Source organism: Manacus candei, unplaced genomic scaffold (genome assembly GCF_025592945.1).
Source record: "Manacus candei isolate 608988 ecotype Guabito, Panama unplaced genomic scaffold, ASM2559294v1 h1tg000014l, whole genome shotgun sequence".
NCBI classification, from domain to species: Eukaryota; Metazoa; Chordata; class Aves; order Passeriformes; family Pipridae; genus Manacus; species Manacus candei.
The window spans coordinates 18,399,523-18,417,977 of record NW_026138062.1 but is presented as its reverse complement, the minus strand read 5'-3'; the positions used below and the strand labels follow the sequence as shown (position 1 = coordinate 18,417,977).

Sequence of the window (18,455 nt, the reverse complement as noted above, 5' to 3'; positions counted from 1 at the left end):
GCCTTTGGCTAGAGTTAGAGTCAGCATTTGGGGTGCGTGCTGTGGAAGAAGAATTTCACAGCACCTGAGGTAAGAGGGAGGAGGTTAGGCCTTCTTTCTCCCCCCCTTGCAGCTGCAGGACACTTGGGACAGTGTGTAGCTGGACCAAGCTGCCTGTGGCCAAGGCTAGGGGGCTTTTTCCACCCCACTACATTTAGGCTGGTGGGGGGTGGATTTTAAGGCTCAGCATTTGAGCAGAGCCAAGTGGACGGGCTGATAAATCGGCTCGGTGCTCTGGAGAAGAATACCAGGTGAAATTGGAGGCGAGCCAAGAGCTCGGGTGTTGCCTGCCAAAGCTGACCGGGGGCAGCTGAGAACTGACGTGGAGGAATGAAGATTCCAGAACACAGACGCTTGATAAACTACGCTGCAGCAGCCTACGAACCGAGGTGAGACACCGAGAGGGAGAAATCACCAGCAGCAGAAGAGCAAGGACTCAAAGCTATCTTCTTGGACTTTGTGAGGAGAGACTGCAACAAACAACTGCTGGAATTTGGTGAGGGGGGAGTGTTCAGGAGCCCAGAACACTCCCATGGCAGACTGTGTTACATATCAGCCTTGGAAAGCTGCTCCTGGACTAAAGTTAAAGGAGGGGCTTGAAAGGACTGACTGATAGAAATGTAATATGTATATATATAGTTGCCTTTAGTTTGTATAGTATTTATTTGTATATACTTCCCCCTTCCCCTACAGAAGCCTCTGGTCTGAAAGTTTCTCTCCAGTGTTAGGATAAATTGTTGAGAAGGGGTGGGGGAAGCCTGGAAATTGGATTTTAGATTTCTAATGTGGCTCAAACTGCCACAATGACAAAGGCCTCTCCTGGAAAAATAGCAGGGAAGAAGAATTGCTCTGTCTGTCCTCCTTTCCAAATTAAAGATAATGCATTTATTTCAGAGCAGAACTTCATAGCATTTCCAAAGACTTACAGACACTAAAAATATCTTGGACATACCAGCTGCTGTGGCATCAGCATTCTACCAGTTTGAGCTTGAGCAAAGATCAGGAAACTAAATTAACCTACTGGAATGAGGCATCCCCTTTTGTTTGCTTCATGGAGATTTCTATTTATATTTTGAAATATTGTTAATGAAAATCAAGGCTAGCTGGGGGCAAGCCCCACGGAAGTGTTGCTTTTCTCTCATGAGTTTTAGTTGTCTACAGGGAGAAATGGGGAAGGCTGTTGATCTTGTGCAAGTGTGAATTCAGAGAACGAGGCACTGCCTCTTCACACAGAGATGCTGTGCTCTCTATGTGCTGAGCGATGGTGCCCATTTCTCCATCACTCTGTAGGGACAACCTCTAGGATAGGCTTGAAGGCATCTGAACTGAGCTCCTCATGAATGAGTGAACAAAGTCTGTGGAGTCGTTCCATTCCTGGAGGAGATGCAAACATCTGGTCAGCTGAATAACTGTAGACTCCATTTGATCCATTGACTAGATCTCCACTGTCTAACTTCTAACTTAGGTGTGGGCACTGACATACAGACATCTGAACTTTAGTGTCTACAGCGTCTACAGTCTGAATCTGAGTGGGGGCTACATGGCACTGCTTGGTTTTACACAGGTGTGCTGATGGCCAGTGAAGCCTGTCTGTAGAAAGGTTGGATCTAGACAGCTGGAAGGTCCACTTTGGCACCAGAGGGAATGGCCTGGGACCTAGTCTAATGCAAATGTGGTGAGCAGAAGTAGAGTATATATACATGCCCTTTGCATGTCCTTTCACCAAACCCAAGTGAAAGACTGTGTATCTGCAGGACAAATCCTCACAGGGCGTACCCTGGAATGGGAAATGATTCCCTCTTGTGTTCAGAGAGAGGCTAAAGGCAGATCTCCCACAATCCAACATCCTGATATGATAGCAGGATATATCAAGAGGCACTGGAATAGATATCTGTGCTCTCTAAGCCATAGAGAAGTAGAAAATATCTTTACTTACTCGAATGTGTGGCTTGAATTTTTAATATCATCATACAAACACAGGTCATGAAGATGTTTTGGACTCCTGCCTGGATTCTGAAAAATACAGAGCACAGTGAGTCAGTTAAAATATGGAGGAAATCATCCAATCTAATTCCCTCTGAAAATGATCCTGCCAGTGATAGGACTGAACACAGAGGAGTCAGCAAGCAGGGCCCAGTATTCTCTAAACTTCTTGATTTTATAAAAGCAATTTCAGAGGAAAATTAAAGAAATTGAATCAATCCCTGTCAAGAGGCCTTTGGAGTGGTGGGCTGAGGGGAACAGAGAGGGCATTCAAGGGTTCCTCTATCCTTTGTCCAGGAGGTATGGTTCCTCAAACAGAAATACAAGTGGAAGAAATAGCCATATGAGGAAAGAAAGTGTAGTCCTTTAACCTTACCTCTTCAGAGTGTCTTACCTATTTAGAGTGTCTTATCTCTTTATGTTTGTATATTCTATGCATTTTCAACTCAGTGCAGCGCACTCTTCTCCTCCCCTATTACTAAAGGGGATTAAAAAACTAGGTAGGAGGCCACCAAGAATCATTCCTCAGAATATGTGTGTATTCTATCTCCCTCTGCATCTTCTGCATCTGAGCAACTTCCAGAGGGCCCAGGCAAGATCCTAGTCCTAGTGTATCAAATGCTACAAAAACCTGCATCAGAAAGAGTCTCTGGCTCAGTGGGAGCGGGGAAAGGCTGAGAAGGACAAGAGACATAGCATCAGTTAGAGAACATTTCAACACCAACATTTCAAAAGTAGGATTTGGATTCCCAGTTTGAAATACTTAAAAGGACCTAATTCCAAAGTATTTTAAGCTGAATACCTAAAATCACCAGAAGTTTTGGAAACCTTGACCTATACCCCTGTGTTATGATAAATAATATTTTCCTCTATGCAGGGAACATTCAGGATCGAATGCTCATTCCTTAGTGTCCATCCCTACATTAAATGTCACTCTTATCTTCCTAGTTAAACTCCAGGTCCTGTCATGATTGCTTTCTAGATCTTCGATACTAATTGCATAAAGCAGCCAGTAGCAAATTCAAACATCTTCCCCAGTGCAGCTACTGACATTGATTTAATTTTCAATCTTCTTCTGATGGTCCTGTAAACATCAACAAAGTAGCATGAAAACTGCAGAGGAAGGGACAGAGGTACATTCAGGCTACCTACAGTGTGCTTAAGTATATGACCCCTTTCCACTTATGATGGAGAGCTCTGGATTTGAGTAGTTCTGGATTTGAGCTGCTCTGGGTAGGAGGCAGGCTGAACAGCACATTGCTCTGAGATATCATACATGTTGCAAAGAAAATATCTGTGATTCATTTCACCTACCTTTGGATTGCTAGAAGTCATGCTTGTAGTCAGAGTTGATTGCCCAGAGCCTTCAGTAGTCTGTGAGAGAAAGGTGTTTTCAGAAGGTGATTCATCCTACCCATTCTACCCTCGAGATGAATAGCCTGCATGAAGGGCTATTAGCCTCCAGTGACTACACAGGGAGCTGAGCCGTGGCTTGTACCAGATGAGTAAGTCTTTACCTGGTAAGAGTCTTTGCAGGCAGAGTTATACAGATTGAGCGTGAGCTCATGTACCCTGTCAAGAGTTCATGTCTGCATTTTTTTTCATATCTAATACAAAATGCTTGTATTAATCTGTCCACTTTCTCTGCATCCTTTTGTATTTTGGCTACATCTATAATTAATTTATTTCCCTGTTCTCCTGCCATTAATGCACTACCAGAGAAATATATCTATAGTAGGGTGAAAAGGAGAAATAAGACACACAGTGTGCAAAACCATTTCAGAGGCTGAGACCAGAAAATCAGAGCACAGGCAGAACATCCTGAGTGTTTCTGGCGAGCTTGCAGGCACAACACAAGTAAACAGCTGAAAGACAAAACTACTATTGGCTTAGCATAGAAAGCAAGCTGCCAGATCCAGAAAAAATGAGTGTGAGGCCCAACTTAAGCATGTGTGTGCATGCTGAAAAGAGCCAGAATATCTCTACAAATGTCACCATCCACTCCGGTTTGATATACAGGCCCCAGAGGCCAAGAACTTGACTCTCGGATCTTTTTTTGTGCAAACTGTGACATCTCAGACTCACATCAAGAGCTTCCTATATGTTTTGGCTCAATATCTGCACCCAGTTATGTTGGTGGAAGGAACTTCAGATTCACACCAACCTAACAGAGTTTATTTTGCCATCTGTCTGTGTTTAGTCTTCATGTTAATAATTAAGGCAAGCAATGCAGATTGGGATGGAAATTCCTTCCTCAGGAACAGAACTGTGTGCTGTGCAACCCACCAAGCAGGCACTGAAACTGTTGTTTCAAAACTTATTACTAAGAAACCTCATTACTCATTTTTACCTAAGTATCACCATCGTTAGGCTGTCCATTGCCATGGCACTGTTATTTAAGATTTCTGCTGAACAAGAACATGCCCCAAAGTAATGGGCTCAGTTAATAACACACTATGAACTCTGTGACAGTTTTTGAGCTACAAATGTACTTTCTGTGGTCTGTTAACAAAATCATCCTTCCTGTCCGTGAATCCGGGCTGAGGAGAGGTGCTGTTGGATGAGTTTCCTAACGGAGTATTTCCCAGTCCATGCCACAGCATAGGGTTATTTGAACAAAGGCCCCTTCACTGGTTCAGGAAGTTCTTCCAGTCAAGGCCACCTCCCTCAAAGAATCATTGGCATTCAGCATGGCCTTGACTCATGGATTTCCTCCACTGGGACAGGGGGAGGTGGGTCACCACCGAGCAAAGTGTGTCTCTGTGTCTCTGTCAGCCATTTGCTGCCTTCTGACCCAAGCTGTCCAAAGGAACAAGTCTGTTTGATGATACTCAACCCATGAAATCCCAGAGGGGAAAGCTAAACTTGGCAATAGGTAAAAGCATTGTTAACCTCATGGGCAAGTGAATCTGTCACCAATTATACGTCTTTGCCTCTTCTGAATGCTTTCCCAATTTACACTGAGCACAAGCCACTCAACTTCTATGGAGATATGACTCAACATGGAATTTTGGCATGGGTTGCTCAGAATTAATTATAATTGTGAAGTGCAGAGCTGGGGGGGGGGGCATTTCTATTGATAATTATTCTCACCATGTAGTCAGATTTTAAACCTCTTTGACCCTATTACAAAAATCCCCATCCAGAACCAGTACTTCTCTTCTGGAGGATAAAATACTTACTTTAGGGTTTTTTTCCCAGGTGTCTTTACTAAAGGTCACTATGATACAAGATTTTAGACATGAATTGATAAATCCATTATAAAGGAGGGGAAAACATTAACATATCATACTTCATGGAATAAAAGGGGAAAAAGAGAGCTCACAAAATGCTAGTTAAAGTTTAATGGCAAGCCTCTAAAAAAACCAACAGTGCCCTCATTTTTGTGTAGTTCTGTTTTTTTTAATAACTGCTCAATTTAACTCCCAATCCTAAATTCTTCACATCAGTAATTCAAGTTTCCATAAAGAAAACATAGTAAATTTGGAAGTAAGAGTGTGAGTAAAGATAGTTACAAGAAAATCATCTCTGGGCAATTTAATCCTTTTAGAACCAATATAGCTAAACTATTAACAGAATAAAAAAGAGGAAATTAACGGATCTCATATCAGACTTGAGTGAAAGGCAACTGTTTTGTTTGGGAAGACCAGAGAGCAATTTATCTTTTTATCTGACTTTCAAAACTTGCTGTTGCGTTTTTGCTGTGTCACCTCATATTTTCATCTTAAATGACAACACTGAAAGAAGCTCACCAAGGTTAGACTACCTGCTTTCAGCTTCTGCAAGGAAGGTGCTCTTGTCTCTTCAGCAACCAGGTTTTTCTTGCTTATTGCTGTTCTGGCACATTGGATGTGAGTTTCTTTTCTGCTTCATCAGTTTTTTTTAATAGTACATCAGTTTTGAATGTCCAAAACCTATGATACACAGGAGTGAGAAATCCACTAAGAAATATAACCCCAGTGCTTACCTTTCTATGTATTCTTTCTCAGGAGAGCAGGGCATACTGCTCTGAACAAAACAAAAAGTATTGTTGCTGGGCTGAATCTGAACTGAGTGTCTCAAGGTGACAACATGAAGTAGATCAGATATTGGGGGTGGGTGGTGGTGGTGTCCTAGAGCAGCCTTCTTTTTTAAATTTAAATAGATTTTACAATTAAAATTAAATTTTGAATTTATATATTCTGGAAGTGGGCAGCTCACTTCTCTGTGTGCTGCTATTAAGCCAGCTCAGATGTCGTCCATCTCTGTGTGTCTCAGGGTATGTTTTGCCAGCCAAGTGTGGTCTGTTGCCTGTCCAGATGCTCAGCTGACCGGGTTGTCTCCACAAATCATATACCAACTGCACTTGGCAAGTCCTGCTGATCTTTGTCACCACAAGGCATCAGACCATGTCAGAAGTAGAAAGACATGAAGTGATTAAAAATACAGTGCTTAAAAAGGCAATATTTGCACTGCATTTCTTCATCCGGAGATCTCTTGTAGCTTATTTAGTTTCTTTACGTTTTCTGTTCAGACCTACCATAGTGAAGGAGATAAGACTGATCTATCATATCTCACTTCAGGATACAATAAGTCTGAAACCTCCTCCTAAGGAACAGGAAGTGGGGTGGTATGTTGCCACAACAGCTTGTCTGTGGAAAACACCCTGCTGTCATGTGCAAGTATTCTCTGGCGGAGGGTTATATGTGTAAGAGCTTTTGGACATGTCAGAATATAAGAGCAGCAGCATTTCTCAAATTCACACAGCATTCATAGAAATTCTGGTTTTGTTAGTAATTACACTTCCAGGAACATTGTCAACAAATTCTTAGGGCCCACATTAAATGGGAACATCAGTAACAACCACAGCCCTACAGGAAGAGAGCAGCAAGGGATGCAGAAATCTGTCAGAGGTATGGGACATCTCTTTTTCTCGGAGTTACGCCACCCAAGCCTTAAAGCTGGTAGGCTTAAAGGCAGACAGACTGGGGTAATTCTGGACTTCTCATGAGTCTAATTTAATTCCAAGAAGCAGAGCTGTGTTTGCTCAAGCTTGGCTCCAGACCAACTTTCCCAGAAGCAGTCAGTCACCAGTGCAATCGTCAGAGTCACTTTACCCCCACTGATGCTAGTTACATGCCTTTTGAAAATACCACTAAAGGTGACTGCAAATCTCACCCCAAGTATATTCACTTCAGTTTATGCAACTGTGATTAGAGGTCAGCTCTGCTTGCACTGGAGTCCTTTCACTGGACTGCTCACTTTCCTTGCACAGCAATGACCTATATCATTGAAGTGAGGGGAGCAAAAATTAATTCTGCACATTGGAATCCGAAAACTGAAGCTATTGAAGGGTAAAAGTGCTATGAATCAGTTCTCTCAGTGAAGTGATACTAAAGCTAGCTCTAACTTAGAAACAGCTCAGAATATTTTATTGTTGATCAATACCTTTCTCCCTTTGCTGCTCCCCATACAATTATCTGAAGACGATGATGCTGTGTTTGTCAGTTAAAAAGGACACAGCGTCACACATCAACCCACAAGCAAGCAGACTGAGAGCCTGCATGTGAGCAGTAACAGCGCTGATGTTACAGCTGAGCCTTATTAATGCAGGGAGCCTTATTAGTCTGAACATTCTGAGGCTGTAGAGCCATCTAAATCAATGAAATCTGCCTTTGCTGACCTGTAATCATAACTAGTGCAAAGACATGTTCCCTTTCTTTTTCCCCTGTAAATTAATATTTTGTCATAAAACAAAGAAAACACTTCAAGAAGTTCAGTGTGCATGCCTTAAATATAAACATACCCCTGGAATACACAGCAGCAGCGGATGCAGGAGGAAGTTAGCTTTTGACTAGCTGAACTGCTTGGATTAGCAATTCCTGGAATAACAGTTTTACAGATCCCAAGATGTTGAAAAACTCAGATATTGATTTTCTTGGGCCTTGGAAGGAACTCCAGAATTAGGCCAGAATCCTTAGCTCAGGCCTATCTCAAGATTGAACTGCTGAATCTTAAAGTCCTCTGTTTAGTATTTTTAATCCATCTTTGTATTTTCTGTGCCCTAAAGTGCGTTATTTCTGGCGATGACATTACTTTGTCCATTTGTTTCCAGACACAGTCAGAGGTAAGTGGTCACCATCTCAGACATGATTTACTGAGGTCTCAGTGTCCCCTATGATGTCATAGGACTTATTTATTTCCTAAGGAAATCATCTCCCTGGAAGAGTAAACTCATTTAAAGAACTACTGTTAATTGGAAACTGCCAAACAAATGCTTGGGAAACAAGGAGCCCATAAGTGAATAACAGATACACACACTGACTGTCTGTTGATGAAGCAGGACAAAACACTTCCCTTTTTCTTTCATCCTCAGTTCTCTTGCTGATCACAGAAATAGGAGGGCTACAGAATAGCTAGGAATGAACTGCCACCATGTGGCCGAGGTACAGTTTTAGCTACCTTTCTAGAAATCTCCTTCAAGAGCTTATGCTCTAAGATAACAGTCCCCAACACTTACTAGTGAAAGTTTTGCGCTTGATCACGTTTTACTTTGGCATCATGTGCAGTGCCTTCCTATCAGTGTCCATTAGCTTCTTAGTAACGTCTTACTCCCTTCTCAATCTCATTTTAATGAAAGAGTGGAACACATCACTTTTAATTCCATAAATTCTTTTTATATTTTCTCTAATAGGTCACCTCATCTTCTGTGAAGGGTCAGGGTATCATAATAACTGAGTCCTTCAGGTGATATTGCCTGGTCTGGCCTTATAAAAGACAATTTTTTAATATGACAAGCCTATTAGCAGAAAATTTGTCAACATTCACTAAATTACTGCTAATCAAATATCAGACTCCATCTTCTTCTTCTCGATCTGGTCTAAAGCAGCTGGGCTCATTTGTCTTTGATTTGCCCTCAAAATTCTTTCAGTACAATAGGTTTTTCTAACTGTTAAACTCAAGATACTTCAAGAGTCATTCCACTGACTTGGTTTCTATTTACCATGGGCGTAATTCAGAGCTACAGACCCAAGAGGAGGCAAAAGCCTCCCAACTTCATACTGCTTTCATCTTCTTGTGGACCTGCTACACCACGACAAACAGAAGGCACTTCTAAATTTACCCAAACAGATCTACAAACTGACCCTACAGCTGTGACAATTCGGAAGACACCCACTAGGTGCTAATCTAATATTTTTAATATGCCCCATTCAACCTGGAGAAGCAGATAACCATGTATCGCTATGCATTACCTTGGAGGACTTCCTGTCTTACTCAATGCAGTGCTGAAACCTTCTGCCTTCATCATAACTTTATGGTATTGCAAGATTCAAACTAGAGCAAACATTTTGTCCAGCTGCCAACTTTCCATTAGCTGTCTATATTTCTTCTGTTTCTGCCAAACACGCTTATGGCTTCAGCTCACTTACATGCCTCATGATTACACTGAGTTGCTCAACACAAAAGGACAAAATTATTTTGAATCCTCCAGGGCATGATTTCTTCAGCACCTCTTCTTCACATCTCTTCAGTTGCCAGATTCTTGTACACAGTGTCTTTAGTTTCTGAAAGACAGCTGTGGATGTGGTGTCACAGAAGTTCACAGCCAGGACCCCTTCAGAGCTAGTGCTTAGCAATGTCGCTAACTAGAGGAACATGACATACACCAATTCCTCAGCTGAGCTGGATTTGAAACAAAAAAATAAGAGATGCTTTCCTAAAGATCTTGCCTGTTATTCCAGAGCACTCTGAGAAAGAGCTGTTGGGGGTCAATTCTTCAGGGAACATTCACACACAGTTGATGCACTTCATTTTCACGGCCTGGGGACACGACTGAAAGAGCTCACTAACAATCTCTGAAAAAGATCTAGGTCATACTCAAACTCTGCTGGTCATCAATAATTCTTCTATATGGTTGGCATTGTCAAAACACCTATAGTAGGTGCTTTATTTCTAGGTTGCAATGCCTGAAAATAGATGGATGTTGCAGCAAGGTCATTTAGAGGACCTACCCATGGCGGAGAGAGTCCCTTTAGTGTCCATGCAGAGAGCTCTGCCTCCAAAGCCATGAGTAAATAATTCAGAGCAGATGAGGAGCACCTTTGCAGGGAAACCAACTGCTCCTGGAAACTGTGTGGAAAGCGGCCTAAGGTAAGCCAGTGTCAGGCAGAGACATGGTTCTACCTCAGGTCTTGAGGTAATACAGAGGGTGCTGCTATCCACAGTAAACCCTTCTCTGAGGAGGCAGCTAACACTACGGATGGAAATGCTTCCCTTTCCTCTCTCCTGCTCTCTTTCTGCTTAATTGCCTGTTCTAGCATAGGTAGGATAAGAGTCTTGAACCCTCAGCTCTCACCTCCCCAGAGAGTGCCTTAAGATGCAGGGGCTGCTCTCCATAGCTCTGCTGGAGCTGAGCCATATCCAGTGAGGAACATACAGGGCTAATATGCTAGAAGGAGAAGGAAGGTGCCTGCATTTATGGGATATGTGATGGAAAATGTTCTCAGATAAAAAATGGTTTATTTTACTTGCTTAATTAAAATTTCCTAGGATGATAACTGGCTTGAAGTGACCTTTAAAAAAATGAAAGAAAATTGATCATAGGATTCAAATGGAAATTACAAATATGATTTCCTCCCTCTGTCTCTTGTTCATAAAAAGGAACACAAATTTCACGCTGGAGCTTCTGTGCTGGACAGCAGAGGGGACCCTCACCCTCTGTCACAGCCAGATGACTAGAGATGCCTCTGTTTTACAGGGACAGACAAGAGATCACGGGGAAGGTCAAACATGCTGAAGCAGTCTGGTTCTGCATATCACAATGCATTCTTAAAACAATAGGAAAAAGATCAGCTACTCCAATGCATAGAACCTTGGCACTATGAATATGAAACACAGGCCAGGGCAGAACAACATTGGAATCCTTTTTCTTCTTTCTTTTTCATTGGTATTTTAATTATGCACATGCCCAATTCTGTTATAGTAACTTAAAAAAATGGTAAAGTTTTCTGTCAGCCCTCATCCATGTTGCAGGTTCTAGTAGCAAAAAGATGTCCACACACTCAGTAAATTGTTCCTCAGCAACTTCAGCATGAGATTCTGCTTGGAGAGGGGTTTCAGGGAGACACGTTGCCAAAAAAATGTACAGATTTGAGCACTGTCCCCCTTGTCTCACACACACAGAGCTGCAACCTTGAGAGCTGCATGCCAGAACCTCGGGGTGTGTTTGCAACATGCTGTGCTCTGGCTATCCCACCCGGCTGAGAGGCCTTAAATGATCACACATCAAAGGCAGAACACTTTTAAAGACAGTTACAACATTCAGTTCAGGGCGGCCAGTACAGGACTGGAGAGGTACAAAGGCAGCAACACAGTATAGGGAATACAGATTATCGTGAGAAGCACCAAGAGCAGGGAGACAAAATTTAGACCTTAATTTAAACTCTTCTTTAATATGTATCAATTATATTGATTACACTGGTCATTTTCAAGAGGGTACACACTAAGCAAAGAGCAGCAAAAGCACTTCCAGAATTAATAGTGAAAGAATTCTTCTCTTCCCTTCACAAACACCACTAGAAAAAGAATCAAAATGCTTTAATCAAACAGGAGATGCCAGCTCTGAATGGAGGACCATATGGTTTTTTTGGCACTTTCCTATCTTATGACAGAAAGTGGCCTAGATCAGCAAGTTCTCAGAGGTACTTGCAGCTCATGGCAGAAATGCTGTCTGAATAACTCAGTCCCAAAGACTAGGAATACAAATCAACAAGAATTGCCACCTGCCAAATGTTCTGTGTGGCAGGCACAAGGCTTATGGAGGGTTTTTTATATCAGATGGGCTACATTGATGGCCAGTGCCTCAGGAAATTCATCCAAGCTTGTGGACAAAAAAACTACTGAACATAGAAACAAGAAACAACTAACGATTCACCAGCTGGTCATACCAGTGCCACCACAATCCATCTGTCACAGTCAAGCACCAACTGAACACCAGATGAAAAAAAAGAGTGAGTAAAGGCTTGATCCCAAACACCTCAGCAAATTCTTAAGACCAAGTGTGTGCTGGGGGATGTGGCTCAGATGGATTACTGTGATAGTAATGGTATTGCTAAAGCACCATAGCTAGTGTTTCCATAGGGTGCTGTCTCCTGGTCACCTTTTATGCATTTTTACATTGCTGTACATCAGTCAAACAGGTAGAAAATAGGTTTTAATAATTCCAAGTATCACATGGAAGACATGTCACCTCTAAGATGAAGAGGAACACTTCCAGTCTGGTTTTTTCCTAATATATAGTCTTTAATGATGAAGCAGTAGAATTACAAATATTGGGTGTAATCTAAAGCTGATGTGGTGGCTTTGTCTGCAAATTATCTTCTGCCCTTGAGAAAAACCTTCACTTCAATTTATTCACAAAATGTTTTTCTCCAAGACATTAAGCTTTTCTAGTGTACACTGGGATGTCTAGATTCAGCAGTTGGGTGTTAAAATAGATGAAAATTAGCATGGTGTAACCATATGAAAAAAGTTGTATATATTTTGGAGGCAGTGAATCCCTTGATGTATCCAAGAACAGAACCATCTCCAGTAGCAAATAGAGTACAGTATAGCTTATTTTTACAAAACACACTGGAGCAATTCCCCCAAACACAAGTTTCTAATTCTCATTACTTCACTGCAGCTCCTTTCTGCTTGTACCACAGTCTGATTGTATCTCAGTGCTGCTTTATATTCTCAGATCACAGAGTCAGTAATGGCACATACAAATTTTCACAAGTAACAGAAGGAGAAAATTCTGCTTCATTGCTCTGAAGTTGGAAACACTGGTGCAAAAGTTCCAACATATTCATAGAATTCTTTGAAGTTCTTTACAGTACTGAAGTTAGAAGAAAACTTACTGCACCAGGCAATCTGAATCATTGCTTTCAATAACAGCACTAAAAAAAAGTCTTGTCAGGTTGGGGTTCCCCCCAAGCTGAGTGACAAAGCAGTATTGTTAGGCACAATGAACTTGGTAAGTTAAACCCTCATATGTGTCCAAAGTCAGAATAGCCATGGCTTAAAATATGTTCCACACAAAGAATCTTCAGTGACTGCACACATCATTTCTACAGTGTAAGAGATGGATCAGTAGGGGAAAAAAAAGGCAAGTATTACATGCCCTATTTCATATATTCTCTTTTCAAGTGAAGAGGGAATATTCTTTCAACATTCCTTCTTACATGTTTTAGGTTTAAATTTTAAAGTGCTATATGCCCCTTCCACAGCTTTGGGCAAGTACATGGGATGTCTTTCCAACCTCTTCCTAGAGCCAGTGGTTCTCCGCTGGCTGTTTCTCTGAGATTGGTTTGTAGCCTTTGCATTTTGGGCAGTATCTTGTGAGTATCTCCGGGGAGCACGAAGGATCCAATTTGAATGCAAACTGTGTTCACTTGTACTGGTAGCAACTGAAAGACAGAAGATAATTCGGCATTAACAGTTTAACAGTGAAATTTTTATATGCACGGTGAGAAAGTAGGGGGCTTTCTGGGTCTTTCCTGGAGGTAATGAAAAGAAACCAACTTTGTTTCACTGCAGGATATCTCTTGAGATGAGATTCATCCTATCTAGTATTTTGCTGCCTGCAGTATAAAGATGTATGTGAGAGCTATTCCCTTCATACACACACCTAGTGCACAGCTAAGCTAACCTGTGTCAGATACTCCCCTTAGCCTGAAACAAAGATGAGAAATATCTATTTCTCTCCGCTGATTATATAGGATAGATGATGACCTCAGATGGGCACATCTTCATTTATTTGGGCAATCCTATCCATTCTGTTGGAAATACACAGTTATTTAGCCTAATCTCTAAATTACTTCCATTTTGATTGTTGGAAAGAAAACACCCAGCCATTTCTCAGTGAGAAAAAAGAAAAACAGACGAAGAAAAAATATACTTTTTATAGTTCTCCTTCAAAGACAGCTTGGGGTAGAGATGCATGGGTGGAATTCAGCCCTGAGCAGAAGGCAAACACTATTCCAGTACTACACATACTACATTTGCTCATGTAATGACTGCACATAAAGTAGTTGCACCCGTTCAACAAGGAACAAGTAATGTATTACTGCAGTTTCACATACTGCATGCAGTGGTCCTACATTTGGGAAGAAACCTGGAGGACAATTGTGTCCATTAAATAAACAAACAAGATTGCACAATGCCACTCTTCCCTCTACCCTCTGCACACCAAAACCCATAATTTTTGGCTGGTTTATAACGCACCATCAAAATCAACATCCACATTTGGCAAATCTGCATCAGGAACTCTCAGCCATCTCTCTGAATCCAGGTCTGCAATGACTGAGTCAAAGAAAGCTATTGCTTCTCTTACATCTGAACTGGGCTGTGGACCTTTTCTCTCCACGGATGCCTGTTGATCAGATAAATGGGAAAAAAGTTAGCCACGGGTTGGGCACAATGACTTTTTAATGAGCAAACTGTATAAGGAAGATGCAAGTATTGTATTTCATTCCGTACTCCAGACTGTCAGTAAAGAAACACAGGTCCAGACTACTCCACAGTTTGCAGCCATCAAAGAAAGCAGGACAGCTGTCTAACAAACATCCATCTTATTACATGCTCAGCACCAAACATCTTCCACTTGAGCACTGCTAGCCCTGTGTTATAAAATCCCTCAGAATCCACGTATCAGGCCATTAATTAGGTGACTAAGTGAAAGCTGGGCTTTGTGGCCAAATTTATTCTGCCTAGCACTAAGCACCTAATGAGACACACATTAGAAATGTAGTCATGCAGGGTTCCTTCTGTAATTAATGCAGTGCTCCAGTACCTTCAGAAGATGAGTCAGGCCTTAAGTAGGCTGAACCCTCCTCTGCAGGCAGCTCTTTCTCTTAGCTGACAAGGAATTGTAGGGTAACTTGGTTACTAATTTAAGCATCTTATTAAAATACCTAGGTTAGGTAAAGTGAATCCAGATTTAAATTGCTAAAGTCTTTTTGAAATGGAAAAGGGTGGTGTGCGCTAAAATATGAGTCATTCAACACTGTGATAATTCCCACAGGAAAGCCACAGAGTTTAAAAGTAGGAGCCTGTCTCGATAAAAAAGCAAATGTAGTCTGTAAATGCTGAAGCAGTCATAAAACCTTGGCTAGCAATTCTGAAGATCCATATGGGATGAAAAATTCCTCCCAGGCTCTACCTAACAAAAGGACATATATTTTCCTTGCCATTCCAAGTCAGGTGTATTGTCAGGCTGCAATACCAGGTCAGGAAATTGCTACATTGGGTTTCAAACATGCAAGTAAGGGATACATATATGTCACATCTCTGAAGAACCAGCTTGTTCCCTATTCTGTGGAGGCAGAGAGATGAACTGATTCCCCCCCTGACATTATGGGTTGATTGACATCCTCTGAAGTGCTAAAAGATAGCTGTTACCACACATCTACTGAAAATAGTGACTGCTATTATGACTAAGCCCTCATTGGTTAAATGACATTTTAAAGAAATGTCTATGTACTTCCAGCATCTGACCCATCTCTCTATTCTTTTCTCCCACTAGACCCAAGTGGCACATTTTGAATCTATGGTCAGCCTTGTGGTCTAGGTCACAGGGATCTTTGAACTAAACTTCCCATGAGGACAGGGTTGTCTGAACAAATTACCTTCCCATAAATCATGTAGCAGGTTAGAGAAACAAGTGAATTTCCAGTGATAGGTAATTTAACACAAACAGGTAATTTGGGACAAAACCATTCAAGCCTGGTCATAAGACAAACCTTGCAATCTGTGAACATAAAATTTGTAGTTAGAAACCAGAATATTCCAGATCTTTTAGAAGTCTTCTTGAATATGACCCTGCCATTTGTGTTGGCAAGAATGACTCATATGAATGGCATATCCTGCTGATGTCCCTGTCTGTTTCCAAGGGGACAATTCATGGAGTTATCATGTCAGTACCAGGACTGTTCATACATAAGGGCTAGCTGGCTACAGTCAGGTGACATCAGTCTTAGCTTCAGACTGTGGGAGATGCACTTGTTTGCCAAAATCAAGTTAAGCTTTTGGCATTTTTCTTAAGCGGCATTTTCAGCAGCAAACCTCAGAAATTCATAAATCTACTTGAAGTTTAGTTGTGCAGAATCTAACTCCCAGCCTCCTGGTCCCTGATTTAAGTCCAGGGTTGGTCATGTACTAGTCTGCTACATCACTGCTCAGCTCTTCAGGGAACTGGCATGCTGTAAATCTCCCCTGCGCCACTGACAGTGCACAAAGTCAGTTCACAGACTGTATCTATAGTGTTGAGATTTGTCTCCTGGCACCTGGCACCACCAGGCCACTCTCCTAGCTTTCAGTCATTCTCTATGGATGTTTCCCTGGCCTGAAATTACAACTTCTTTATAAAAACTATCTTCTCCAGCCCAGTGAACTGAGTTTTGTTTCCTATTATTATTTCTAGCTTCTGAGAGTCACCATTCAGAGTATTAAAAAGATTATATAAAACCTAACAAAACCAAGGGTGACCAAATGGGTAGTAGAACAAAACATAAAATTACAAAATTTACTACCTAGTCCTAAACTCGTGAGCATTGTCCTTTTGTTAAGTAATGCCTGCAATAGCTTAAAAAATAGCTTCAGCCATTCTGACATTCTGCTGTGACAGAACATATAAATATGGTAGTAACATTTTGTTAAAGTCAACCTGGCCCAATCATTAAGTTAGACATACATCCTTCTTTCCACCATCTCCATTATTATCCAGTTTAAAGACTGGACTGGGTAACCTGTAAGTGTGCTGTCAAAGTCTTTTTTGTGGTCATGTTACCTAACATCTGCTGCAGTCCTTTGCTTTGTCCTTGCTGAATCAAGTCTTAAGTCAAAATAACCAGTGAACTATCTAGTGACATACAACCTATAAAATGCAACCAGGAGGAAGCTTTTCTTTCTAGGATACATGTAGATAATCTGCACCAAAGATGATATTACAGTTTTATTTTTATGGTGTCATTACAGTAAAGGGTGAAGAATTACACTCACTAGCTTATTAATGAACAGAGAAAGGAGCACTTAGGAATTCCTCATGCCTTACAGCCTACCAGTAGAGTTTGCACTGATGCTAAATGTAGCACTAACCAGCTAACTGACCAATCAGAAAAAAGAATTGTATATGTTTCCATGAATTTACAATTATTTTGTGCAAGTAATTTTATGTCAATAAAAAGACTGCCAGGAAATCCAGGGCTTACTGCACTTGTCAGTCATTATCAGCTATAAATAATCATAGTAGAGAACTCTGATGCACTTAAGTAGTCTGTCAGAGCTTGCTTTTTCATAAGCATGTTTCATCATGCTTTCAGATACTTTCCATACTCTCATAACCCTTTCCTTTTCCTATTTTCATTCCCCCAACCCTTACCCTCCCTCCTCCCAAACATAGACATATACATTTCTTTCCATGACCAATTTTCTTTCTTAGTCTCACACTACTCAGAAAGAATCTTAAGGTATGTGGCAACATTTCAAATGCAAAAGTGAAAAAACGATGGCTAAAACCAGTAAAGCAGAAAATCAACATAGGTCATACAGCTTCAATGATTTTGTGGCTTAAGACCAAGGACATGGTAAAAGTTCTTGGAAATTACCTTAGAAGACTCTTTGGAAGGAAGTGGAATAAATGACTTCTTTCCAGTTTTGGATGATTTTGTAGACATTGGAGAAGCTGCAGCCATATGCATGGATTTCAAGTTATTGATGTTGTCAAGATATTTTTTCCTCAAGGCTAACAAATCCTGTAGGTACTTCAAGCAGTCCTGAGTCTTAGAGTACATCCAGTCTCTGTCTTCCTCTTTTGGCTGAAAACAAGAGTCAATGCTGGTTGTACTTCTGCATTTCTTTAGTGGTTCACTAACTTTTTCCTGCTCGCCTCCAAGGACATACATAGAAGTGCTGCGGATCAGTCTCACTGCAGAACCTGTGCCATCACAGTAAGGGATGTTATCTGCCACATTTCTTCTGTGAAAGTTGGGGTGAAAGATAGAATGGATCTTTTTGAACATAGTGTGTCACTTCCTTCTCTTTATACCCTTTCTCTTTCAGTTCCTTAATTTAACACTAGATTTGGTAATCAGCAGCTGTTAATTTTGCCCTCAGTAGATTAAAAAAAAAATTACCACTTACTGAAGTGAGGAGAAAAAACAAGCCTATGGCTGCACCAAATGCTTTCAGTCTAATACATTGTGAAGAGCATGATAGAAATGCAGAAATTCTTTTTTTATTCCGTTTGTATCAGTGAAAGAGCTTTGTTCTTTCCTCGGTTTAAAATGTGGTTGAGGAGGTCAAATATCATGCTTTGAACTTTTCTTTGGCGCCTGGTCCCCATAAAAACCGTCAGCATCGAGGCAGAAATTCCCTCTTCCACGCTTCCTCGGCGCTCCTGGGTCCCCCTCGGC

At 41.2% G+C, this 18,455-nt stretch overlaps 1 protein-coding gene across 1 annotated transcript; it reads right to left on the bottom strand.

Annotated features, from left to right (window-relative positions):
• Window positions 1-13,209: 13,209 nt before the first annotated feature.
• Window positions 13,210-18,062, bottom strand: CUNH13orf42 (chromosome unknown C13orf42 homolog). Its single transcript, XM_051781126.1, has 3 exons — window positions 17,649-18,062; window positions 14,269-14,416; window positions 13,210-13,451 (listed from the first exon to the last, which is right to left on the bottom strand). Exons 1-3 carry the CDS (start codon window positions 18,060-18,062, stop codon window positions 13,210-13,212), a joined length of 804 nt encoding a protein of 267 aa, XP_051637086.1.
• Between the last annotated feature and the right edge of the window lie 393 nt (window positions 18,063-18,455).

Coding starts and splice junctions, on each gene's coding strand:
- CUNH13orf42 (XM_051781126.1), bottom strand. CDS start 18,062: ATGTTCAAAAAGATCCATTCTATCTTTCACCCCAACTTTCACAGAAGA. Junction 14,417..17,648: donor CTTCCAAAGAGTCTTCTAAG/GTAATTTCCAAG, acceptor TCTGATCAACAG/GCATCCGTGGAGAGAAAAGG. Junction 13,452..14,268: donor TGTGGATGTTGATTTTGATG/GTGCGTTATAAA, acceptor TCTGTCTTTCAG/TTGCTACCAGTACAAGTGAA.